At 55.5% G+C, this 22,091-nt stretch overlaps 1 protein-coding gene across 2 annotated transcripts in view; it reads right to left on the reverse strand.

Annotated features, from left to right (window-relative positions):
* Positions 1-10,335: 10,335 nt before the first annotated feature.
* ERICH1 (glutamate rich 1) overlaps positions 10,336-22,091 on the reverse strand; it is a 51,293-nt gene continuing 39,537 nt past the window's right edge. For both annotated transcript variants that reach the window (XM_080797766.1, XM_080797767.1), the window contains exons 4-6: positions 16,783-17,256; positions 14,372-14,566; positions 10,336-10,832 (exon numbers count right to left, since the gene is read on the reverse strand). In XM_080797766.1, coding sequence (XP_080653892.1) covers positions 10,759-10,832; positions 14,372-14,566; positions 16,783-17,256 — 743 coding nt within the window. In that variant the 3' untranslated portion in view covers positions 10,336-10,758. The remainder of the gene's footprint in view (positions 10,833-14,371; positions 14,567-16,782; positions 17,257-22,091) is intronic.

A 22,091-nucleotide genomic window follows, 5' to 3' on the forward strand; every position in this document is an offset into this window, starting at 1 on the left:
TCCTTTGTCCAGATGAGTGTGAGCGCGGGTAGCAAAACCCTGGAGCCGCTCCTGGGAGCCTCTCCTGCGAGGGTGGGTGGTCCACCCGCGAACAGACTGCGCTGTTCCTGCGTGATACTCTGTCTTCCGTGGGTGAACCTTCAGGGCCTCCACCTGGAACCCAGAGAGGAGAGGAGAAGCTTTCCAGCCTCCCCTACACCCTCAGTGAGCCCCTCCTCCATGCCCGGGGAGTTCCCCCGCGGTGATGCGGCAGTAGGAGCACGCAGGACCGAGTCTGTCCTGCGGGGACCTCAACCCGGTCCAGGCTCACACTGTGCTCACAGCACCAGGCCCCTGCCCAGCCTGCGGATGGCCCGCCCTGAGCGGCGTGGCCTGGGCAGCTTCGGCCTCCACTGCTGGGCTCCTCCCATCAGGCCCTTCCCAGGCTCCTGCAGGTCACAAGGCCAACAGGACAGCCGGGTGTAGCGAGCCGAGAGAGGGGAAAACACAGGGCCCACGCCGGACTGAGTCCTCCTACACCACATGGCTCAGTGGCAGATGGTCGACCTCGAGTGGGATCCTTGGGAACATCTCATGTCTTCCCTTTCGTTCTGTCACTGAAACATGCCTCCCTGAACCCCTTTTCAATGTTGCTTAGCAATTTTATGAATAAATGTAGAATTTTTTTATAATTGAAAATGCCATGTACATGGATAAAATCCACCTTTTTAAAAAAAAGAGAGGATGCATACTAAAACCATGAGTGAATATCTGAAAAAGCTTTTTAAAAAAATTTAATTTAATTTTTTTTTCACTGTTCCAAGATTCATTGTTTATGCACCACACCCAGCGCTCCATGCAATACGTGCCCGAAGGAGCTTTTTCAGAAAAGTAAACAGTTTTCCAACTTGGCAACTCGGCATTGCACTCTCAGTAAGAAATTCCTTTTAGCCACAGTCACAACCCAAGGCTGCTGAGAGCTCTGCAGACTAGAAAACCAGAAGCCATCTTCTCATGTCTTCATACGTGTCTCTGCAGGGTCTGGGTCCACAGCTGGACCCAGCGTCAGCCCAAGTGCAAGGCACGTGTCTTTGGTCTTTGGGAAGAGCGGCAGTATTTTGTTCTGCTCTTCATCTTGGCCGCACACCTTCCGACAGACAAGGCCTCTGTCATCTCCAGACCCGAGGCTCTAGCTACAACTTGCTTCCTAAATTTCGCTTTGTCCCTGTACTCAGACATCCTAGAGCTCTAGTTGGCTGTCAGTGAACTAAACACAGCAAATAGTAGTTAAGCCTGCAGATAATTTCCTGTGTGCCTATTAGCATATGCAGGACTCTCTTGGACTCTTTTGACATTTAAAAAATCTAATAGGAATTTCATTAGTTCTTTTGCCCTTCTCTCAGAGATTTCCGATTTTTACAAAAGAACAGATCTCATGTTTCAAATCGTAAGTACACCACAATACCTGCCATGTTGGGTAGCTTCCTCTGCTGTGGTTGGTTTGTGTGCTTGTTTGTTTGGTATGTCAGTTGTGCAGTTAATCAGTTAAGTGGCTGATCGGTGGGTTGTGTGGCTGTCTATGTGTTTGGTTGATTATTTGTGTGATTGGTTGGTTGGTTTCTGGATGTTTGTGTTGTTGGTTGGTTGGTTGTGTGGTTGTTTGGCTGTGTTGTTGCTTGGTTGACTGGTGTGTGGTTGGCTGGTTGTGCCATTTTTGGTTGGTTGGTGTGTGGTTGTTTGTGTGTTTGGTTGGTTATTTGAGTGCTTGGTTAGTTGGTTAGTTTGTAGTTGTTTGGTTGTATAGTTGGTTGGTTGGTCAGTGCATGGTTGTTTGGTTGGTTAGTTGTGTGGTTGGTTGGTTGGTTGCCTGGTTAGTGTGTGGTTGGTTGGTTAGTTGTGTGCTTGGTTAGTGTGTAGCTGTTTGTTTGGTTGTATAGTTGTTTGGTTATGTGTTTGAACAGTTGGTTGGTTGGTTAGTGTGTGGTTGTCTATGTGTTTGGTTATCTGTGTGATTGGTTGGTTTGTGGATGTTTGTGTAGTTGTTTGGTTGGCTGTGTGGTTGTTTGGCTGTGTGGCTGGTTGGCTATGTGGTTGGTTGGTTGGTGTGTGGTTGGTTAGCTGATTGGTTAGTGTGTTGTTTGGTTGCCTAATTGTGTGGTTGTGTGGTTGGTTGTCTGTTCCATTATGTCTTGGACCCCAGCTGCTGAATTAATTTTGCTGCTCAGTTTATCCCTCGTGATCACTCTTGATCCACACATAGACTTTTCTCCTGCTCACTCTTGTTCACCATCACTTATCCCCTCTCCTTGATTCCCCACATCACTCCAATCTGTCTGTCATGGTCATTCTACAGCTTATCCTTTTATCTTCATATTCTTGCCAAATTGGTACGGTTGTTTCATGTGTGCACATTTTTAACTTATGTGAACATCTCACCATGTTTCTTACTTTTTTCTCTGTTCAGTGCTCTGTGTTTGGTGCTCTGTCTGTGATGCCAGCGTCCACCTAACGCACTGTTCTAACAGCCACACCAACACCTGGCATGACCCAGCTTTCTAAACCCTCTGGTTGCTTTTTTTTCCCCTCCCAAGGACCTTAGAAAGCGCTGTCTGGTTCGGCTCTGGAATTTTAAACGAGCCCAACATGTCCCTTGCACAGCTGGATTCCTGTGCTTTGGAACGGAGGGTCTCCCTCAGGTTCGACTGTGCATCCCATTCTGGAGCCCCCGGTGCCGGTTCCTGCCTCCCGCTCTGGTGCATGGTATGCCATGCACCCCCGTCCTCTCCGCATGACCTACGTGGGATCGTAGGCCTTCATCTAGTCGTCTGTCTTCCTCTGCGCCAAACACTAGGCTCTAGGACCAAGGACGAGATACAAGCCACATCAGCAGCACCTCCCCCAGAGTACGCCGCAATCTGCAGGCAGACACAATGGTCAATGTCACACAGAAACACCTGGTTAGATGTGGTGTTGCCATGGAGGAGTGGTGCCTGGGCTTCAGAGCATGAACCACAGGGGTGCGATGCAGAAACCGTTGAGCAGCAACCCCAACACAGAGCAGGGAGCACTCTTGATGCCCTCGCTGTCAGCTGCGAGCCCTGCTCTTGGCGGCACCGGACCCCGTCCTCAGAGCCTCTGCTCTGTGTTCTCTAGACACTCGAGCTCCGTCTTGTGCTGGGGTAGGGAAGGCACAGTCACTGGCTGCACTGGGCTGGGGAGGGGAGGTCTAGGGATCAGAGAGCTTCTTAGTGGACTGCCAAGGTCTCCTCCCACCTCAGCCCTGAACTTCACCTTTCCTCTAGAGAACCTGGTCTTGTCGAATCTTGAGCTTCTGGCTGGCTTAGCGTGGCCTGTGTCTTAGTCCGCTCAGACACTGCGGACCGAGGGGTTACACAGAGTAGACGGCTCTGGAGGCTGGGTCTGAGATCAAGGTGCTGGCATTCGGTTCTTGGTGGAGGTCTCTTCCGGGCTTCTAGACGTGCCTTCCCGCCGCGTGCTCGCGTGCTGCAGAGGGAGCAAGCGCTGTCTTCGTCTTCTCACAGTAAACCTTGTAAGGCCCCATCTCCTGACACCGTCCCACCGGCGGTTAGGACTTCACCGTGTGAATTGTGGCGGCAGGGGTGGGGGCACTCAGTTCACAACGTGGGGTGTCCTTCCGGATAAACCATGTTGAGGGATGGGTGGTGTGGCTGGTCGGCTGCTCCTTTGTGTCTTGGGCCCCAGCTGCTGAATGAACCACGCTGCTCACTTTATCCCATGATCATTCCTGGTCTGCGCGTGGCCGCTCCTCTGGCTCACGCCCTTCCAAAGGTGGAGTGCCTTTGCTTCCTCTCCCTTCTCCTCACCATTGTGTGTTGCGAGCTTATGTCTTTAAAGAAACCCCCCTCCAGGGCGGTCACTCAGCTTGAGGGCCTTGGTTGGTGGCTCCCAAGCAGCAGGTTCGGGAGAGATGCAGAGGTGGGAAAGGGCCTCCTGCGTGGACGGCATCACGCAAGGGCTGCTGGCCCTGAGCGCCGGGCGGCGGGAGCTACCGCAGTCCGTGCTGAGGGGCCTGGCCTCCCAGGAAGCCCATTGACCCCGAGCGCAAGGCTGCGCCCCACATTCCCAGAGCACAGGGGAAGGCACCCCCAGGCCAGGGCGGTCCCCGCTGCACCCCAGCTCGCCGCACCTGCCCCCCGTGGGCCAGCTCGGGCTGGTCCGCATGCTCTCCTGCACCTCGCGTCCGCACACCTCATCAACTTCAGCGGAATAACGACAATTCAGGCCCCGTTTTATTTGCGAATAGAGCCTGTGGGAAATCCCCACTTGTCTTTTCTCAGTTGGCCAAGTGTGCTTTAACCAAATAACAAGGCCATGAAAATTTCCTCTTGTGCCACAAGAGCGGGTGTCGAGTATTCATTCTGTAAAGTGACCGTCAGGACGGCTGACCGAGGACCCGGGAACAGGCTGCTTCTGGACCTTTCCTTCCCAAGCCTCAGTGGGCTGGCCGCCTCGGGTGTGGCCAGGAGACCCGGGGTTCTGGCCTGCGGGCCTCCTCCACACTGGGTCCACATGGCTCCACCCCCCTCGTGGCACTGACCGTCCCCATTCACACAGCTTGCCGGAACATGGGCTTCTTTTCAACGGCAGCGCAAACCCCTCCTCGCTGTCCTCAGGCACCCGGACCCCGAAGAAGCCCAGATGCGTGTGCGTTTCAGCTCCACGACGTGCACGCGACCCGACGGAGGGGCCTCCGTCTTCAGGAGCCTCGCACGCCCCCTGCCCGCATCTGGTCTCCCTCTCCCGGGGCGACGCTGCTGCTGGGGACCAGCGTCCCGCCAGGCCTGCAGTCCCTGGTACGGAAGCAAGGACTGCTGTCCCCTGCAGATACGGCCAACTGCGCTCCTGACAGACGCGAGGTGACTGCCTTGTGTTCACTGAGAAATGGAGCTGGCTCTGCGCGGGCTTGTCTCAAGCTTGCCGGGACATCTGAAGGCCAAGTGGCACCTGGGAAATGGCCACGTGCACGTGTCCTGTGCGTGGCAAGATGGCGGATACCCCGTCCCTCCCGGAAAGGCCCCGGGACTAGACCACTGTGGTGACAATGTGTGCACCCCCCACTGCTGACGGAGCTCACGTGAAGCTGTGGCACGTCCCTGGCGTCTGCTCCCCAGAACGGCCTCGGACGGGCGGCTGCTGTCGGTTACTGTCCACGCTTGTGCTGGAATGTTCCAGTCTGTCAGGACAACATTTTTTACTTTCAGACACATATGTTTCTGGCAAGGGTCGTGGTGATTAAATTTGAGGGGGAGATAGTCTTGCGGTAATTTCTGGCAAAGGTGTGTCAGCTCTCGTGAGTCACCTGCGTGGCCTTGTTGGTGCAGATGGAAAACAGCCGCGGGACCGGGGACGCTCCCCTCCTCCTCCTGCTCGGCCACGGCCAGGCCTGGCTCTCCTCCAGGATTCCCAGACGACGTCCCCCGACCTGGCTTTTAGGATGCGGCTCAGACACCGTGTCTCTCCCCAGATCTCTCTGGAAGGTGATTTCTCTCTCCCCGGATGCCGACAGCGCGTTCCCCACACTTTGTACCCACACCTAAATCTCATAATCTACTTCCTGCCCGGACGGGCGGCACTGAGCACACCCCAGCCCCCGCCTCCAGCTTCTCTCGTAAAACGGAAGGGGCCGGGTGACCCGGAGTGAGCGTCCGCGGCCACACGCCCGCCTCTGCACCGTGTGTTTGTTTTCTAGGAATGTGCTTCTTGAAGCATCCACTGAAGGGAGAAAAAGGAAGAGGGTCTAACATTGAAGTCCGTCTCGATGTTATTTTCTGGAAATCCGTATTTAAGTAGCAAAAGGAAGATAAAATCAAGATGTGAGAAATGGGGGCTCACTTGGGGGACTTCAACAACCTGGGCTGAAGGACTGCTGAAGGCTGCCGGGCTTTCCCCAAATAAAAGCCATAATCGGGGGGGGGGGGTCACTCAGTGTCAGTTCGCCGGGACTAGGTTAGTCCCACCGCCTCTCCACACCAGGTCCCACAACCGGGGCACTCCCTTGAGTTATTCGTAGAATATTTACAGCAATCCCAGACTCATGCATGTGTACATGGGACATCTACATGTGCTGACTCACGCGTGTGTACATACTAGGCACCTGCGTATGCTGACTCGTGTGTACACACAGGGCATCTGCGTGTGCTGGCTCACGCATGTATACACGGGGCACCCGCGTGTGTTGACTCACGCGTGTGTACACGGGACACCCGTGTGTGCTGACTCGTGTGTATATACAGGACACCTGCGTGTATACATACTAGGCACGTGTGTGTATACGTGGGACACCTGCATGTGCTGACTCATGCGCGTGTACATGGGGCACCCGTGCGTGCTGACTCATGCGTGTGTACACGGGACACCTGCGTGTGCTGTGACTCCTGTGCACATGCACCAGGCATCCCGTGTGTGGCCGACACTGCCACGGCCGGGTACCCTACGAGCAGTGTGAGCCCAGTAAAGGCTTGTCTACATTTACTGCAGTGCCCGGACATTCCCCCATCATCAGTTCTAAGTTAACCAAAAGGGAGAGCATCCTGGGGGGGCCCAATCCATCAGAGGGAGCCCTGGTGAAGACTCAGCTCTTCCTAGAGTGTTCTGCTGCCTTTGAAGGGTCACTGCCAGGTCAGGAGGGACTCAGAGGGTCCACAGCTGGGACGTGGGGGTCCTCAAGGAGCTGAGAGATGTCCCACCCGACAGCCAGCGAGAAAACCAGGACCTCAGTCCTGAACCACAGGAGCAGAGCTCCGCCAACGGCCTGGGAAGACGCTGAGCTCACGAGCCAGGAGCTGTGCCTGCGCCCTGACCCACAGACACGGGGAAGGGACTACGTGGGTGCTGCTTTAAGCCACTGGTTTTTTGGTAATTTGTTGTGCAGAAGGAGAGTACTAACACACTGGTGAATGGGTTTGGGGGACTATGCAGCCTCTCTGAAGTCGTGTGTGATGTTTGTGCGTGGTGGGGGGTGGATGCGTACATCTGCTCCTTATTTTGGAGAAGCCCCAAGGCTTTCATCAGAGTCTCTGAAGAATGTGTTCCCAAAGGAGACGACAAGCTCCCTGGAGAAAACGCTAGGGCTCAAGCACATGCCGGACACAGAAGGAAAATCCAGATTCGGCCAAGCGGTGCCAGTGAACTCAGGGCAGCTTTTCTCTGAAGACACGGCAGCCTGGGGTCGTGGAGGCGGGAAACACTTGTGTGCGTGCCGAGGTCTCCTCTCAGGCCTCTGGGGTCTCCGACAGCGGGAAGGTGTGGACGGGCTTTTCTCCGAGGCGCCAGTCTCCATCCCAGCAAGCTAATAGATGCCCCATTTCCCGAGAGCTTCCTTCCCTGTCGAGACTGGCTCACAGAGCACAGGTCACATGGACTCCGTGAATATCCTGCACTTTTATAAACAATAAATCGACCTAATTATTATCCAACTTCAACCCCATGGTGGTAAACAGATTACCATTTTTAGGCCGACAGAGTAGAGACAGGATTTATTTGCTTTTGTTCTGTAGAAGAGGGATTTTTTTTTCTCCTTTGAATAAGAATACACAAACTCACGGGCCCTGATCGCCCCTCCTCCCCGGCCGTGGGATTGCATCCTGCTCCTGTGTATGTTCTGGTGTGGCCTGGGAAACAAAGAAGGTAAAACCCGAGGTGGGGAGGGGCGAGGAAGAGAGTCGACAGGGATTCTGTGCGAAGAGGAAAGAGACCAAATAAAGGGCCCCGTCTGTCTGCCAACTGGAGGGTTTTCCTCTCCATCAACCGTGTATTAACTTGCCGTGCACAGAAAAAATGTACATTGATCACAATTAAGAGACACAAATTAGAAAGTGAGAATTAACAGGAAAATTAATGAATTTGTCAATATTTTCATATTGGCAGACATGGCTTATTAATTCACAGGCGCCGCGGGGAGGTTCACAGCCTGGCACAGTGAAAGACAGGTTTCCCGAGGCCAGTCAGGGAGACCCTGAAGGCAAGTAACGGCTAACATCTCGCCTGTGGAGTGGTCCCTTGTCCCTGCAGGACGGGGCAGGACTCCTGGGTCTCAGACGTCACCCACATTCTATGCTGACTTACTCTTCAGGGCGAGGGAGAGGCAGCGGATGGGTAGGACACTTGTGCAGGTGACATTTCTGCCTGGGGCAGAGTGGGGAGGAGCCAGACTTCAGGAAGAGTGACCCGTGACGCTGCCCTCCTCTCCCACCTTAAGATGTGGCCTCCCCAAAATTCCTCCTTTAGGACATGCGCCCACTCTGCCCACGGGCAATCATTTCCTTGGTCACAGCCCTGGGGTGCGGTGGGCCTACGCTCGTGTCCGGGTCTGGCTAGTGGCTCCACTCACTGACTTTCATGAAGCTCAGGCTGCTTCACGGCGCCCAGCTGCAAACTGACGGATCTGCAGAACAGGTAGCAAATGCTGGCTGTCCCAATCCGTCTCCGGAAGGTTCTAGTGAGTGGAACAGGCATCTCTTAAGGACGCGGAGGGATGAAGAGGGGAGAGGATCTCTGGAGAATGGGGCATCCAAACGGGAAGGTAAGAAACAGAATGATCTCCTTCATAGCTGATATGATCCTGTATACAGAAAACTCTAGGGAGTACACACAGACACCGCCATCATTCAGCAAAATTGCAGGATACAAAACTAATATATAAAATTAAGTTGCATTTCTATTCTAGCAATGAACAATCTGAAAAGGCAATTAAGAAACCAATTTCATTTACAACTGCATCAGAGAGAATAAGATACTTAGGACTAAGCCTAAGGGTGGAGAGAGAGACTAGTACACTGAATACTACGGAACATTGTTAAAGGGAATTTAGAAACAGACGTCAATACACAGAAATGTTCATGGAGTGGAAGACTTAATAATAGTGTTGAGATGATCACACCACCCAAAGTGATCTCCAGGTTCAAGGCAATCCCTATGAAAATACCAAACATTTTTTCCAGAGAGAGAAAACTCTCGCCTAAAATTCACACGGACTCTCAAGGGGCCTCACGTAGCCAAAACAAACTGAAAAAGAACAAAGCTAGAGGATTTACACTTCCTGGTCTCATGCCTTTCACAAAGCTAGAGTAATGAAAACTGCGGTCCTGGCATAAGGATAGACATACAAACCAAGGGAATGGAACAGAGAGCGCCGAAATAAACCCTCACCTACACAGTCAAATGATTTTCAACAAGGGTGCCAAGATCAGGAAAGGCCAGTCTTGTCAACATAGAATCCTAGGAAAACTGAATATCCACACACAAAAGAATAAAACTGGATTTTAGCTTACACCACATATTAAAAATTAACTCGAAATGGATCAAAGACCTAAACGTAAGAGTTATGAAGAACTATGAAATTCTCGGGAGAAACCTTATGATACGGGTCTGGCAATTATTTCCTAGATATGAGGCATCAGGAAACACAGGAAAGGAAAACATGACTAAGTTGGACTCCACCAAAACGTAAACAACTAGAACAGTAGTGAGAGAGAGAAGAGGCAGGCAGGCCACAGAACGGGAGAAGACACTGTCAGATCATTTCTCTGATAGGGGATTAGTATTCAGAATATATAAAGAATTCTTATAATCCAATGACAGAAACCAGATAATCCAACTCACGAATGGACAACGACTTCAACAGGTGTTTCCCTGAAAAAGAGAATGGCCCACAAGCAGGCGAAAAGAGGCTTAGAAGCATCGACGCCTGGGAGATGTGGACTGAAAGCACAGGAGACACCACTTTGCCGCCTTCAGGGTGGCTCCCGGCAAGGAAACAGGCGATAAGAGTGTCAGTGTGGACGTGGGGGCCGTGGCACCTCCATGCAGGGCTGGTGGGATGCAGGATGGTGTGGCCACTCTGGACAGCGGACCAGCATTTCCTCGAGAAGTCGCACGCAGAGTTACCATCAGACCCAGCAACCCTACCCCTTGAGGGGTGGGAACACACGTGTCCACACAGGATTCCATGCACCGTGTCCACTAATCACAACAGCCAGATGTCCGGTAAACAAAAAGTGGCATACCCATATCGCGGAATGTTGTTTAGCCTGAACATGATACTGCGGATGACTCACGGACACTGAATTGTACACTGATGAATTTTATGTTATGCATATTTTACCACAATGAAAAAATACATTTTCATGGACAAAGCTAATGACCTCCTAAAATGTGAGTCAGCTGACAGGTGTTTCGAGAACCCAGTAATCCTACAAACAGGTGACTATCACCGAGACAAAAGGAAAGGTCAGACTGGGAAAATGATGTTCCTGATATTCTCAAAGCTGAGAAAAGGCAACAAGGAAGAAAATGATACATTCGACCAGAATCATATAACTTCAACCACAACATTTAATGTCCATAAAGTGTTCTTAAAACACAGTTTTGAATACAAATTTTGATAACTCTATAAAAATAAACAACTTCAAACTACACAGTCTATTACATTTAACAGAACGTCTGTTTTCAAATTTTACAAGAATCAAAGAAACAGGATCACTGTGTAGTAATCTAAGTCACAGCAATTTTCGATAATTGAGAAAGGTCCATTTTATCCCAGTTTCTCGAAGTCTCAGATTGCGTGTGGCTCGTTGTGTACAACACACAAACAAACAACGCACCGGGATGTTTTCACAGTTCCCGGGATACGGGTTACAACGGAAATGGGGGCGGTTCTGTCTTCTTTAATGTCTCTGCTGACCTCATGTTTGCCTTTGATATTTTCTTGCTAAATGTTCGCTCTCCAGACGCACTGACTTATTCCCATTGTTTCTCGGGAAGGATGTGTGTGATCCAGTAATTAAAGAAAGCCGAGAGCACCGTGGCCTGGTCTGGGAAACAAGCACACAACGTAAAACAGAAAATAAAGTAGCACAGGAAAACCCCAGACAAAGACGGCCCATGTCGGTCTTACAGAAACTAGCTGTTGGCTCCGAGCAGAGCCTGCAGAAACCCCAATAAAGCTCCATTCCGGCGCCGACGTGATACCGGCTGCCGCACACGGGCCCTCGGCACACGGAGAAATCCTGGGGGTCTGTATTTCCGTCGGGTAAGAGCCGGCCGTCTGCAGGCCGTGTGGGACCTTCAGAAAACCTGCCACAGAATCGCGTCGCCACGGCCGCTCAGGGGAAGCCAGAGGCACACGGAGACCCCGTGGAGGCGGCGGCACGCGCCCAGGGGAGCGGAGCGCTCGGGGGTCGGAGGCGGAACCCCCAAGCGGGGTGCGGGGACCCCGGCACAGGCGGGCGCGCAGGGGAGCAGAGCGCTCAGGGATCAGAGGCGGAGCCCCTAGGGGGTGGACATGCAGGACAAGCGCAATTGCCCCGCTGGGCCCCGCAGCCGGCCTCTGGCCCAACCCTCCCCTCTCCCGCCTCAGGGGCCCGCCCAGCTTCGGGTGCAGGTTCTCTGGCTCAGGTGCCAGGCGTCCTAACCGCTCGACACTCCTCACAGGCTGCCACCGACGCACAGTGGCCTCCCAGTCCCCACCGAGTGTGGACTGCCCCCCGGAGCCGCCGCGGCCAGCACCCCTGCAGCCCACTCGGCTGCAGACAACTGTGCAGGGAGCTCCTCCCCCGCCTGCTGGGAACAGAGGCGCAGGGCAGAGGCCATTCCGAATGTGCCTGCTGCCCCCGCCAGCGGCCTGGCCCCTGACCTCTCGTTCCCTCACCAGGCGTCGAGGAGGGTCACAGGACAACATGCAGTAGAGGCCCAGGCTCCTGGTGGCCCCGTGGCACCTGTATGCTGGAACCATAAGGGGTCAGGGAGGCGGCCCCCTTTCCTGTGCACCAGCTTTGTCCCAGCTCACAAACACAGGCAGGACCGTGTGAGGAGACTGACTGGGGTGCAGCCAGGAACACCCCAGCGTCAGGAAGGGTAACAGCTGAGCGGTGGGGAGGGACCAGTGCCGCCCCCAAATGCTGCTGTCCCCAGGCCGCCTGCTGCCCACGCCAGGCCCACGACATGCCCGTGTCAGACACACCAGCCTCTGAAGACAGGCCTCACTGCTCGTAACACGTTCCGTCTACAAAGTCGCTTTGAGCAGAAAAGCTCGGAACGCATCTCCTACACGTGCTAACGGGGACTCTGTTTCTAAGGAAAGTGCTTCAAGTGCTCGTAAGTCACGTTCCACCGAGTGCGGAAAGTGAGCGTGCTTGTTGAAGAAATTTGTCCAGTGTCACAGATGTAAGGAGCTGAGAGAAACATCCCTGCTAAATCCCCACGTGTGGCCGAAAACTCTGCCGACACACGTTAGAGGAACGCAGGAGAAAAGCCTCCGTGGGAGGAACACGATGCAAATTCTGAAAATTTAAAATCGTTTATTTTTATCTCATAAATACTTTATATTTGTTTCACTTAATAAAACTGGCTTTCTGCAATTTGAGCTGAAGCCTGATGGAAACTCAAGTCTGCTCCACACAGGAGAACCGGCACTGAGTGCGGACACCAGGTAAGCCTCTCAGGGAGCTCCCCCGCCCAACCCTGCCGCGCTGTGGCCCCTCAACAGAAGGGCTCCGGGAGCATCAGCCTCCCCTCTACGGTGCTCACCGCACACTCCCTTCCAGGCTCCCCACGCCTCCTCCTGCAGGGGCCCCTAGACGGCTCTCCACTCTCCTCCACCTTCTCTGCTCTGGGAAGGTGGCCCCTGGCAACCTTCCCCATTCTCAGTCCCACGCCGGGTGTCCCGTGCCGGGTATCCAGCCAGCATCCCGCCTGGCCCCATGTAACCCTGGCTCCCGAGCATCCCTCCCCGGGGACTGCCTGACGGAGCATCACAGCTCAGAGCCCGCCGCTGGGCTCTTCCAGGGGCTCAGGCCCCACGCCTGCCCACGTGGCCACGCTGCGGCTCTCACCTGCACAGCCTCCCTGAACCTCCAAACCTCCAGATGGCTTCTCTCACTGTAAGCCAGGCCCCGGGCCTCCTGCTCCTGACCCTTCACTCTGGTCTGAACTCAGGAGCCGGGGGTCTTGCTGGTATCTGGGAGCAGCCATGGCACGGGCCATGTGGCACTCGGGTCGACACCACCACCAGGTCACCCTCCATCCCGTCTGTCTGTGCCCACGACCCACTCCCAAGTGACGTCCACCACACTCCATTCCAGTGCGTTTCCCCCGGCTGCAAGAGTATCTCCTCCCGCAGGATTTCCTTCTCCGCAGACTCCGATCTCACATGTACACGGCCGGCGTCTGCTCCTGGTCTCGTCTCCCGTCTCCCCACCAGGACACGAGCCTCCCGTCTAGCGCGCACACGGCCAGCGTCTGCTCCCAACCTCGTCTCCTGTCTCTCCTCTCTCCACCGGGACACGAGCCTCCCGTCTAGCGCGCACACGGCCGGCGTCTGCTCCCGATCTCGTCTCCCATCTCCCGTCTCCCCACCGGGACACGAGCCTCCTCTCTAGCACGCATACGACTGGCGTCTGCCCCCGACCTCGTCTCCCATCTCCCCACCAGGACACAAGCACCCAAAGGCAGGGCTTTGTTTGCCCCGTCCTCCGAGAATCCAGAAGCTGAGAACAGAACACGAAACAGGCAGATGTTGAAGTTCAACAAAGATGCTAATTCAGGACATTGTGGGGCAGCTCCTCCAGGACCCCAGCCTTGGTGAGCGGCAACCCCAGCTGGAGAATGAAGTGCTGACAGTCCCTGCCACTCCCCTGCCTGCCATCCCTGCGCCGCGCTGGGACGGCCTTGCCGTGCTCTCACCCGATCTGAAGCTGTGTTAACCTTGACCTTCCAGCTGCACCATGAGGTTTCTGGGTGGACATGGTGAGTGTGGCCACTCTGACATTCTTGGAGAAGTCGGCAGAACACCTCCATTCACTCGGCCACGTGCCTGGTGTGGGTCAGGTGTGGGGCTCTGCATGGCGGTCCTCCAGACGAAGCCCTGCCTTTCTGATCCTGGCTGTCTGCTCACTCCTGTGGCCTCATATCCCCCCACCACCCGTGTCAGGCTACTGACATGAAGTCACCCCATGGCGCCGGGAGGACTTGAGCACGGCCGGCCCAGCACCTGGAGGTTTGTGTGGAATGGGTACCCTATAAAGGCCGACACACATGGGAAGACTCATCTTGTAATTCATCTGTCTCCAAGGTATTCAGCAGGCAGAACAAGTTAACCTCCCGGCAGTACGGCAGAGAAGGAAGAAGGGAAGGGGGAACATTTAAACGGGTGACGTCTGGCCCTAATGGTTCACAGCTCGCCGTCTGGAAGATCAGACGGCACAGGTCCTTCTGTGCCCGTCCCACGAGTTGTGCTCAGGGCACGCACATCCCCGTGTCCCGACGAGCTGCGCACATGCCCCGCGGCTCCGCCCCGGGCTGTTCTGCTGCCGAGCGGGGTCTCGGAGGCAAACCCTAGCGGCGCAGTACGTACCGGGTGGCATGGTGCAACACGCCGGGAACCTCTCCAGGGCGCGCTGCAGGCTCGCGGTGTCTCGCGTGAGTAACAGCGTTTTCATGTGATCCACCAGGAGCACGTCGGAGGGGGACACGCTGTGGTCCTCGAGACGCTGGAGCAGCTCCTGACAGGCCTCCAGGGACACGGCTGAGTCCCCATCCTTGAAGGCACCTGAGCAAAGCCAGGGTCACAGAAACGCATGTTCACGTTTACTCTCGTGGGCTGAACGTAAGCTCCCAACCGGACACATCTGCTCGGAATAAGCAATTTGCACCGAAGCTGCCGGGAGAGACCGTCCGAGCAGAACGTGAACCGTGAGCAGCGAACACGCGCTGCTGAAGCCGGAGGAGGCCGGCCCGTCTGCGCCTCCCCCTCCTGCAGCACCTTCCGCATGCTGCTGCTGGGAGTCCGGGGCGGCGACAGGGCCCCGGACACGGCCCAGCTCTGCGGACTGGCCTCGGGCACCCCCGCCCCCACTCCCGCTGCACGGCGAGCGCTCTGGGTGTGTCTTCCGCCTCACTCCCTGCTGGAGTCCCCACAGCACTCTGAGTCTACGACTTGACGGCCTTTCCCAACCTGGGAGAACTCCCAGCTACCTCTGCACACGCCCCCAGTGCCCCGTCCTGGACGCCCGGACACGCATGTCAGGCCCGTTCCCGACCCCCGTGGCGCCCGTGAGCCCCCGTCTGCCTGTTTCCCAGCCACTGACCTCTCTCGTGCTGAACCGACCTCCTGCCCACACTCAGCGTGGAGATCTTAGTCTCAGTGACCATACTTCTCAGAATTTCCATTTGACTGTCTTAATAGATTGAGGCTATCTGGTGAAATTCTCCAATTTTTTCACCTTTTCTATTTTTTTTTTATTAATCACAGCTCTTTCAACGTCTGTCTGATAACATCAACGTCTCCACTGCACGTTCTCGTGGTTTCTCCTGCTATGTTTAAGTGTGTGGGGATGGAGTCTGACGGTGGTCTGGCCAAAACCGCCCCTGCGGGGACTGAGCAGACACCCCGCCCACCCCTGCTCCAAGTGTGTGGCCCTCTGGGGTGCTCGAGGGGTCGACCCTTGTCAGCCCCGTCAGCACCCCAAAACTGCCGAGGTCCACCATGTTGTCAAAGCTCCTGGCATCTCCCTACTTTCTGCCCCACAGCACGGCATCTGGCAAAGGTTCTGAGGGACCCACTGAGCGTCTGCTTCTCTGGCTCTCCTTCCACACCACACATGGCAGCCGCTGGGCCTCCCCTTCCCCTCTTGAGGTCTGCCTGTGGCTGAAGCTGTGCCGGTGGGTGAGCTTCCCAGGGCTCGGCCGGCCCTCCCCTGCACCCTGCTCCAGCACCCACAAGCACGGCCAGCAGACGCCCCCAGGGGGAGGAGGCCGTGGAGTGCCGCTCGGCCCTCACATGGTGTCACCTACTCTGGGGTCTGCCCTCTCGGGTGCTTTTCTGCAGAACCTCCCAGATTCCCAGGCAACGGGTCCCATACTTAGGTCTCTCTGAGGCTTCTGTGCCTATTAACGCTGTGTTCCCACTAGCCTCGTCTGGGCCTGTTAAGTCCATTTTCACTCTGTCAAGACACAGCGCTGACAGGCGTGCTAAAGGGGAAAGGGTAAAACTGATCTATTAACAACGGCATTTTCACACCCTCGTGTAAATCAGTTCCTTATCCCTCAAATTATCCCAGAGCCAGTATTTCTCAGTCTGGTTCATAAGGTCGAGTTCCTGTTCACATCGGGATTCACCAAACCCACCCCGGCCCCTGAATCCACTGGAACATCCTCAGAGCAGGCAACGTCCGTCCCGAGTGCTTCTGTCCTTGGGGTGAACACGGCGGCTCAACAGCCCCTGCTGCTTCCCGAGCCTGAGGTCGGTGTCAGTCAGTCGACACCAGCGCGAGGAGTCACCACCCACGAGAATACACCTGCTCCCCCTTCCCACCTCCTGCAGCAACACAGAAAGCTGCTGAAAGACGCTCCCCGAGAACCTGAAGTCTGCGAGTCCCGTGCGGGGAGGGAACCACAGCGTGCCCGTGTTCACGCCACGGCCCAAGCAGCTGCCTGAGGTGAGCGTGAGGTCGTCGGCCCCGCCGTCCGCACTTACCTTTCCCGACAGCACCACACCCCCGACATCGGGCTGAAAGCGGTGAGGACGCGGACACCAGCCCTGTGAGGAGCCACGGCTCCGCGTGGGGGCCGCGCCCCTCTCTGGCACGCCTCCAGCCGTACTGGAGAGAGTTTAAAGATTCTGATCTTTGCCTCAAAACTAATGACTTGCTTTGACTGCTGAATGTTTTAATGTTCTATATTTTAAGCATTTAAATATTTTACTATATTTATTTTTTCCAAATACATGGATACCATTATTCAAAAGAAGAACAGTAAAAAACATACCATCATAAAAATAAATTTCTTGTGTCGACTTTAGAAAGTTTAGGATCCCATCTGCCTTCTCATCAGTACTTTTAACGTCTTCCTCGTTGGCATCTGTACTGTCCTGATGCTCCCCGCGGGCGTCTGCGCGGTCCTCCCCGGAGTCCTCCCCATCGTCCCCATCGCTGTCTGCCGGGGCTCCTTGCTCGCTGTCGCCCTCCTCGGGCTGGTACATGAAGTTGCGGCCAGAGGCTGCTGGGAGTAAACCCGCGGCTTTCTTCCTCTTCATCTGCTGCTTTTTTTTCAGTTTCCTCTTCTTATTTCTACTGATCGTGGGGCCATCTGTGGGCTGTGGCTGCGACTTTTCTTGTAAAAGACTCTGCTGCTTCTCTAATTCTGCTGGTTCCGCGTGATCATTGTTGGGATTTTTAAAACTCTTCCTGGATTTATGCTTTCTCGCCCTTCTTCTCCTAGGCTGATCGGGAAGCTCCTCCTCTAGAAAAACAAATTCAAACACAGTGGCATTCCGCATTCCGTGCAATGGAACCACAACAAACACAGCAGGCTAAGTTTTCCATTAGAATCTTGCAGATTCAGTAGAAAAGGAATTTAAAATATTTACCTCAGTGCTTCTCAGCTTTATCTCAAGTGACTACCTGACCGGGGAGCCTGGGACCTCCCGGAACTGAACACGCGGCGGCGCGTTCCTCCAGAGAGGCCCGCGCGAGGACGGGCTGCGCGCACCCACTGTTGCTGCAGTCGCGGCAAACGTGAGGTCTCGGGGATGCAAGAGCTGTTGCGGTTTTATTAGGAGTGAAATTTCAGGCCTGTGGCCGTGGAGAAAATACGTTAATTCCTGTTTCTTGAGATTTTACTCTGGTGCCTTCTAAGAGTTACTCGGATGTGAGAACGAGTCATAAGGAGCAGGTCCTGTGCGGGAACCAGCACGAGGTCGCAGCCTGAAAGGGGAGGAGGAGCCCGGGCTCGGTCAGCGGCACCGGGTCAGCCGTGCATGCGCCCCCAGGCCTCCGACGGGAGCATCGGGCAGGGCTCTCCGATGGCGGTGGTTGGGGGGGGGTCACAGAGCTGACACAGCCACCGTGGGAGTCCTGCACCCAGGGGCCGCAAGTGCCCTCCCCGCCCCTTGGAGGTGGCACAGACAGGGTCCACGCCAGCCAACGACTCTGCAGGCCCGGCCGAGCGGCCCCAGGAGCACGACCCTCACCAATAAGTCTCGCGTCTGGGGAGTTCTCGTTCCCGAGCGGCACCCCCGTGGGATTACTGTGGGGAGTCAGAGAGCGTGTGACGTCTGTGGGCCACGGCGCGGGCACGGTTACTGTGCTGAGTAAAACCCTCCCTCCCCGTATGCTCCACTCCAGGCTGTAACTCTGCCCTCTGGCTTTGCTCGCAGACGCACACATAAATGGTTGCGCCCACATGCATGTCTCTCGTGTGGCCTCTCTCCTCACCCACCTCGGTGGCCTGCCCCGTGCCAAGCTCCAGGTGACAGAGACGGGAACCCGCCGGTGCTGGCGCTCTGGACACATCACCCCCCCGCCCCGCGCTCCGGACCCCAGGCCACGGCGCAGCCCACCCTGCTTCTCCGGCTCAGCGGCCGACCGCGGGCCTGAATCCCCACCCTGCCGGCTCCGAGCCATCGCCAAAGCAGACGCCATGTCTGCACACGGAGAAAAAGTGTGTCCCTGCTACTTTTTGAGTGAGTTCTCCTCGCTCTCCTGACAACGTGACGGCCACACCTGTGAACCCCCGCACAGTTGTGACCTGAGCGCGGAGCCGAGGCCACTCCTCGTGAAATGGTGACACCAGACCGCCCTCAGGTCCCCCCGTCGGTGTGTCGAAGGCCCCTCCTCGGTCACGCAGGATTAACTGAACACGGTGTTGTGCTATTTTGTCCGAAGCATGTCGGCCGTGGGACCCGCCAAGTGCAGCCGACAGACCGAGGCTGAGTCACAAGGTCTGCGAGCAGCTGCTCTCAGGAAATACAACGCTCAAAAGTGACAGCTTCTCATGGAACTACGTGGTTTTTTTTAAAATTTCCCAGGTCCGGTTAAAAAAAGAAATACATAAATTTCCCCTCATCGTTCATATGCGCCTGCCTTCCTTCACATGGAGAAAAGGAATCATCGGCTGTCCCACCTTCTCATCACCTCAGAGCAGAGCCACCGGGGGAGCAATGGCAGGTGCGCTGCGCCCACAGCTTCTCACGCCAAATCCTCCGGGGTCCTCGTGAGCAGCGCCCTCCTCCAAGCTCCCCCGGCCTCGCCACCTGCCGCTCTCAGCCTCGGAGGCTTATCTCCCGTGCTGGGTGAGAGGGGGCCGCAGAGACGCCACGGAACCATCAGTGCCACACCGTGTTCTACATGGGCAGACGCAGTGTGTGCACTCTGTGCAAGGAAAACGGTGCACACTCAGTGCCTCACACTGTTCCACGCGGCAGGTGTGCGTGTGTGTGTGCACTCTGTGCAAGGAAACGATGACGCTACGGTACTGTAAGCCCACACCCAGCACACTAGCTGTCCTGCCTTGTGTGGTGTGAGCATAGGTTGGGTTTTTTCCTACTGCACTGTCCTGATTTCCAACTTTAAGGCAATGAGCAAATACTGTTTTTGTAATTTAAAAAAATGAACTTATTTTAAACTTGATGAAATTATAACATTTCCAAACATATGGGATGTGAGTAAATTCTACTTAAACAGGAATTTATACTCTTAAATGCGTCAGGAGAAAGCTATAAACCAATGATGGAAACACCTGAAGAAGCCAGAAAAACAAGAGCAACTGAAACGCAGTGAAAGTAGAAGAAATGCACACAAGGGCAGAAAAGACAGAGAAAATGGTGCAGCAGAGACAAATCAACCCTGAAGACGGAAAACGGAAGAACAACCGGCAAGACAGGCCGCGGAGGGGCGGGGGAGGTGCGAGCCACCGGCCAGGTGGTGGAGGCATGTCTACACAGGCTGATGACCACTACAGGACACTGGGGACAATTCCATACGAATAAAAGAGTCTGTATGAGATGGAGGATCCTGAGAAAAACACAACTTACCAAAACGGCAAAATGGACACATGAAGAAACAGAGCAGCTTAGTTCCCACAGAAATGGAACCTCCAGTTAAAAGGACTTCAGGTCTAGGTCAATTCACCTGTGGCTTCTATTACGCATTTAGGGAAAAGATTAATGCCCCCTTACACAGGTGTTTCCAGAGAACAGACACGGGGAGCACTGTCCTCTCTCCAGACCCTGGTGAGGACCTTCTGAGATGGGACAGCAGCAGGTGATCCTGCCCATAAATGTCCACAGGTTCCAGAGATACAAAGTAGCTGATTTTAAAACCACACATGATAAAAACTCGTAGCAAAGTAGAAATAGTAGCAGAGAATTCTGACATAGGGCAGCCACAAAAAACCCACAGCGAACATGGCACACGGGGGTGACATCCTGGAAGCCTTTCCGGAGGTTGGGAAAGGCATGCGACGCCCACTGGGGGAGATCCTGGCGGGGTGGAAAGGCGAGGAACAGCGCACTGGAGTGGGGAGGGAAGGAAGGCAGAGTCAACTGGCAGGCGCCACAGCCGCTCGTGCAAACACAGGACACCTGCCTGCGAGATGCCACGGGATGGCCGTGCCCAGGTGAGCGCGCAGCCCTGCAGCGGGAGGGGCCCCACCCCAAGAAGGAAGCACGCGGCACACGACCACATGGATCGGGGACCACAAAATAATGACAGCGAGTGAGGGACTGCAGACCGCGGTCCCGTGACGCTACGGGGCTGGAGCGGGTCCCCCCACCCCGCGCTGTTCCCTGCCTGAGCCACAGCTCCACACTCTGAGCTCCCTGAGTGAAGACTCCGAAACACCCAGACTTGGGGGGGTGCCTGCTGGGGGAGCAGGTGGCCAGGGCCCAGGGGTGCTCCAGACACCACCCCGCCCCCCGCTGCAGTGTGTGTACATGAGGTTCTTCCCACGCTCAGGTCCTAACGCCACGGGATGGCCGCAGTTCCTGATGCTTCTGGAAGATGAAGTACGGGGCAGAATATCTTACGTATGAGCTAACACAGGAGAACAGCATAGGCGACCTGCCACGAAGGTGGTGAGAACCCCACGGCCAGGCACACACATCTGACAACCGAGGAGAAAAGGTGCTGGTGAATAATTTTCACAAATGAGATGAAGGAAGAAAGTGTCCTGGGGAGTGGGGCTCAAACCCACAAAACCCCACGAGGTCCTGGATGGAAGGCAGGGGTGGCAAGGACGCAGCGGAGGGCAATGCAGCACCGTCCCGGGCACGTCTCCAGCATGACCCACACAGAGGCTTTGTCCCCGAGCCCGCCGGAGCAGAACGGCTCCCGGACACGTCCCCTCTGTCCAGGCACAAACGCCCGTGGCGCGCACACCTCGCACAGCCGGTGCTTTCCGCCAAGTGGCGCCGGGTGCGCCCGCAGAGTCGGCGAAGGTCGGTGCACGGTAAGAGCCCCTTGACGAGAGCGCCCTGAAGTCTGGCGGCGCGGCCGGAGTCTTACAGCCGTCCGCGGCGGCGACCCTCGCGCCCCAAGCTAGGGGCCTGTGGAAGAATCAACGTGTAACTCCCGCACAGAATCCCGACTGCATCTGGCTCGGGATTTACATTTTTGATGCAAAGATCTAGGTAGAAAGTATTTCTTCACGGGAAGAGAAACTGGTGAAGCACGACAGTAATGATCTGGTTTTTCCTCTCATCTCTTGGTCAGAAGAGAAGTAAAATACATATATTTTTTAACTCAGAACCTTCAAAAATGTTTTCATAATTTTGTATGTTCTAAATGGTTCATCATAATCTCTGGCTGGGCCACTGCTATCAGCCCGAGAAGGCTTGCGTGTGGGCAAGTGGCGGCCCCCGAGTCCTCACGAAGGAGCAGGGGACGCAGGTGGGACAGGCCATGAGGGGCACAGCCAGGCCCGGAGATGGCAGGCCAGTGCAGTCGACTGCAGGAAGCCCCGTCTGCTCATGGCGACCGATGACATTTCTGTGGTGTGTTAGGGGCACTGCACATCCTTGGTTCTGCCACGCCCCCACCTTGAGCTCGATCCCCTGACCTGCCTCTCGTGCCCTGTCCTCAGGCGGTCACAGCTCTGCCTGGAGCCTAGCCTCCCTGGGCCCCACGTGGCCTCAGGGAATGGGCCTTTCCTCAGGCGGCCCCCTCACCCCTCGGACCAGGCCAGGCTCTCATCCAACCTCACTTGATGTCACGGGTCGCCAGGGCTCTGGTCCCCACGACACCGGGCTGAGGGGAATGTCCACTGGGGCCCGGGGCACGGCCGGCATGCCCCAGCTT

The sequence above is a fragment of the Martes martes genome (assembly GCF_963455335.1).
Source record: "Martes martes genome assembly, chromosome: 2".
In the NCBI taxonomy this organism is placed as follows: domain Eukaryota; kingdom Metazoa; phylum Chordata; class Mammalia; order Carnivora; family Mustelidae; genus Martes; species Martes martes.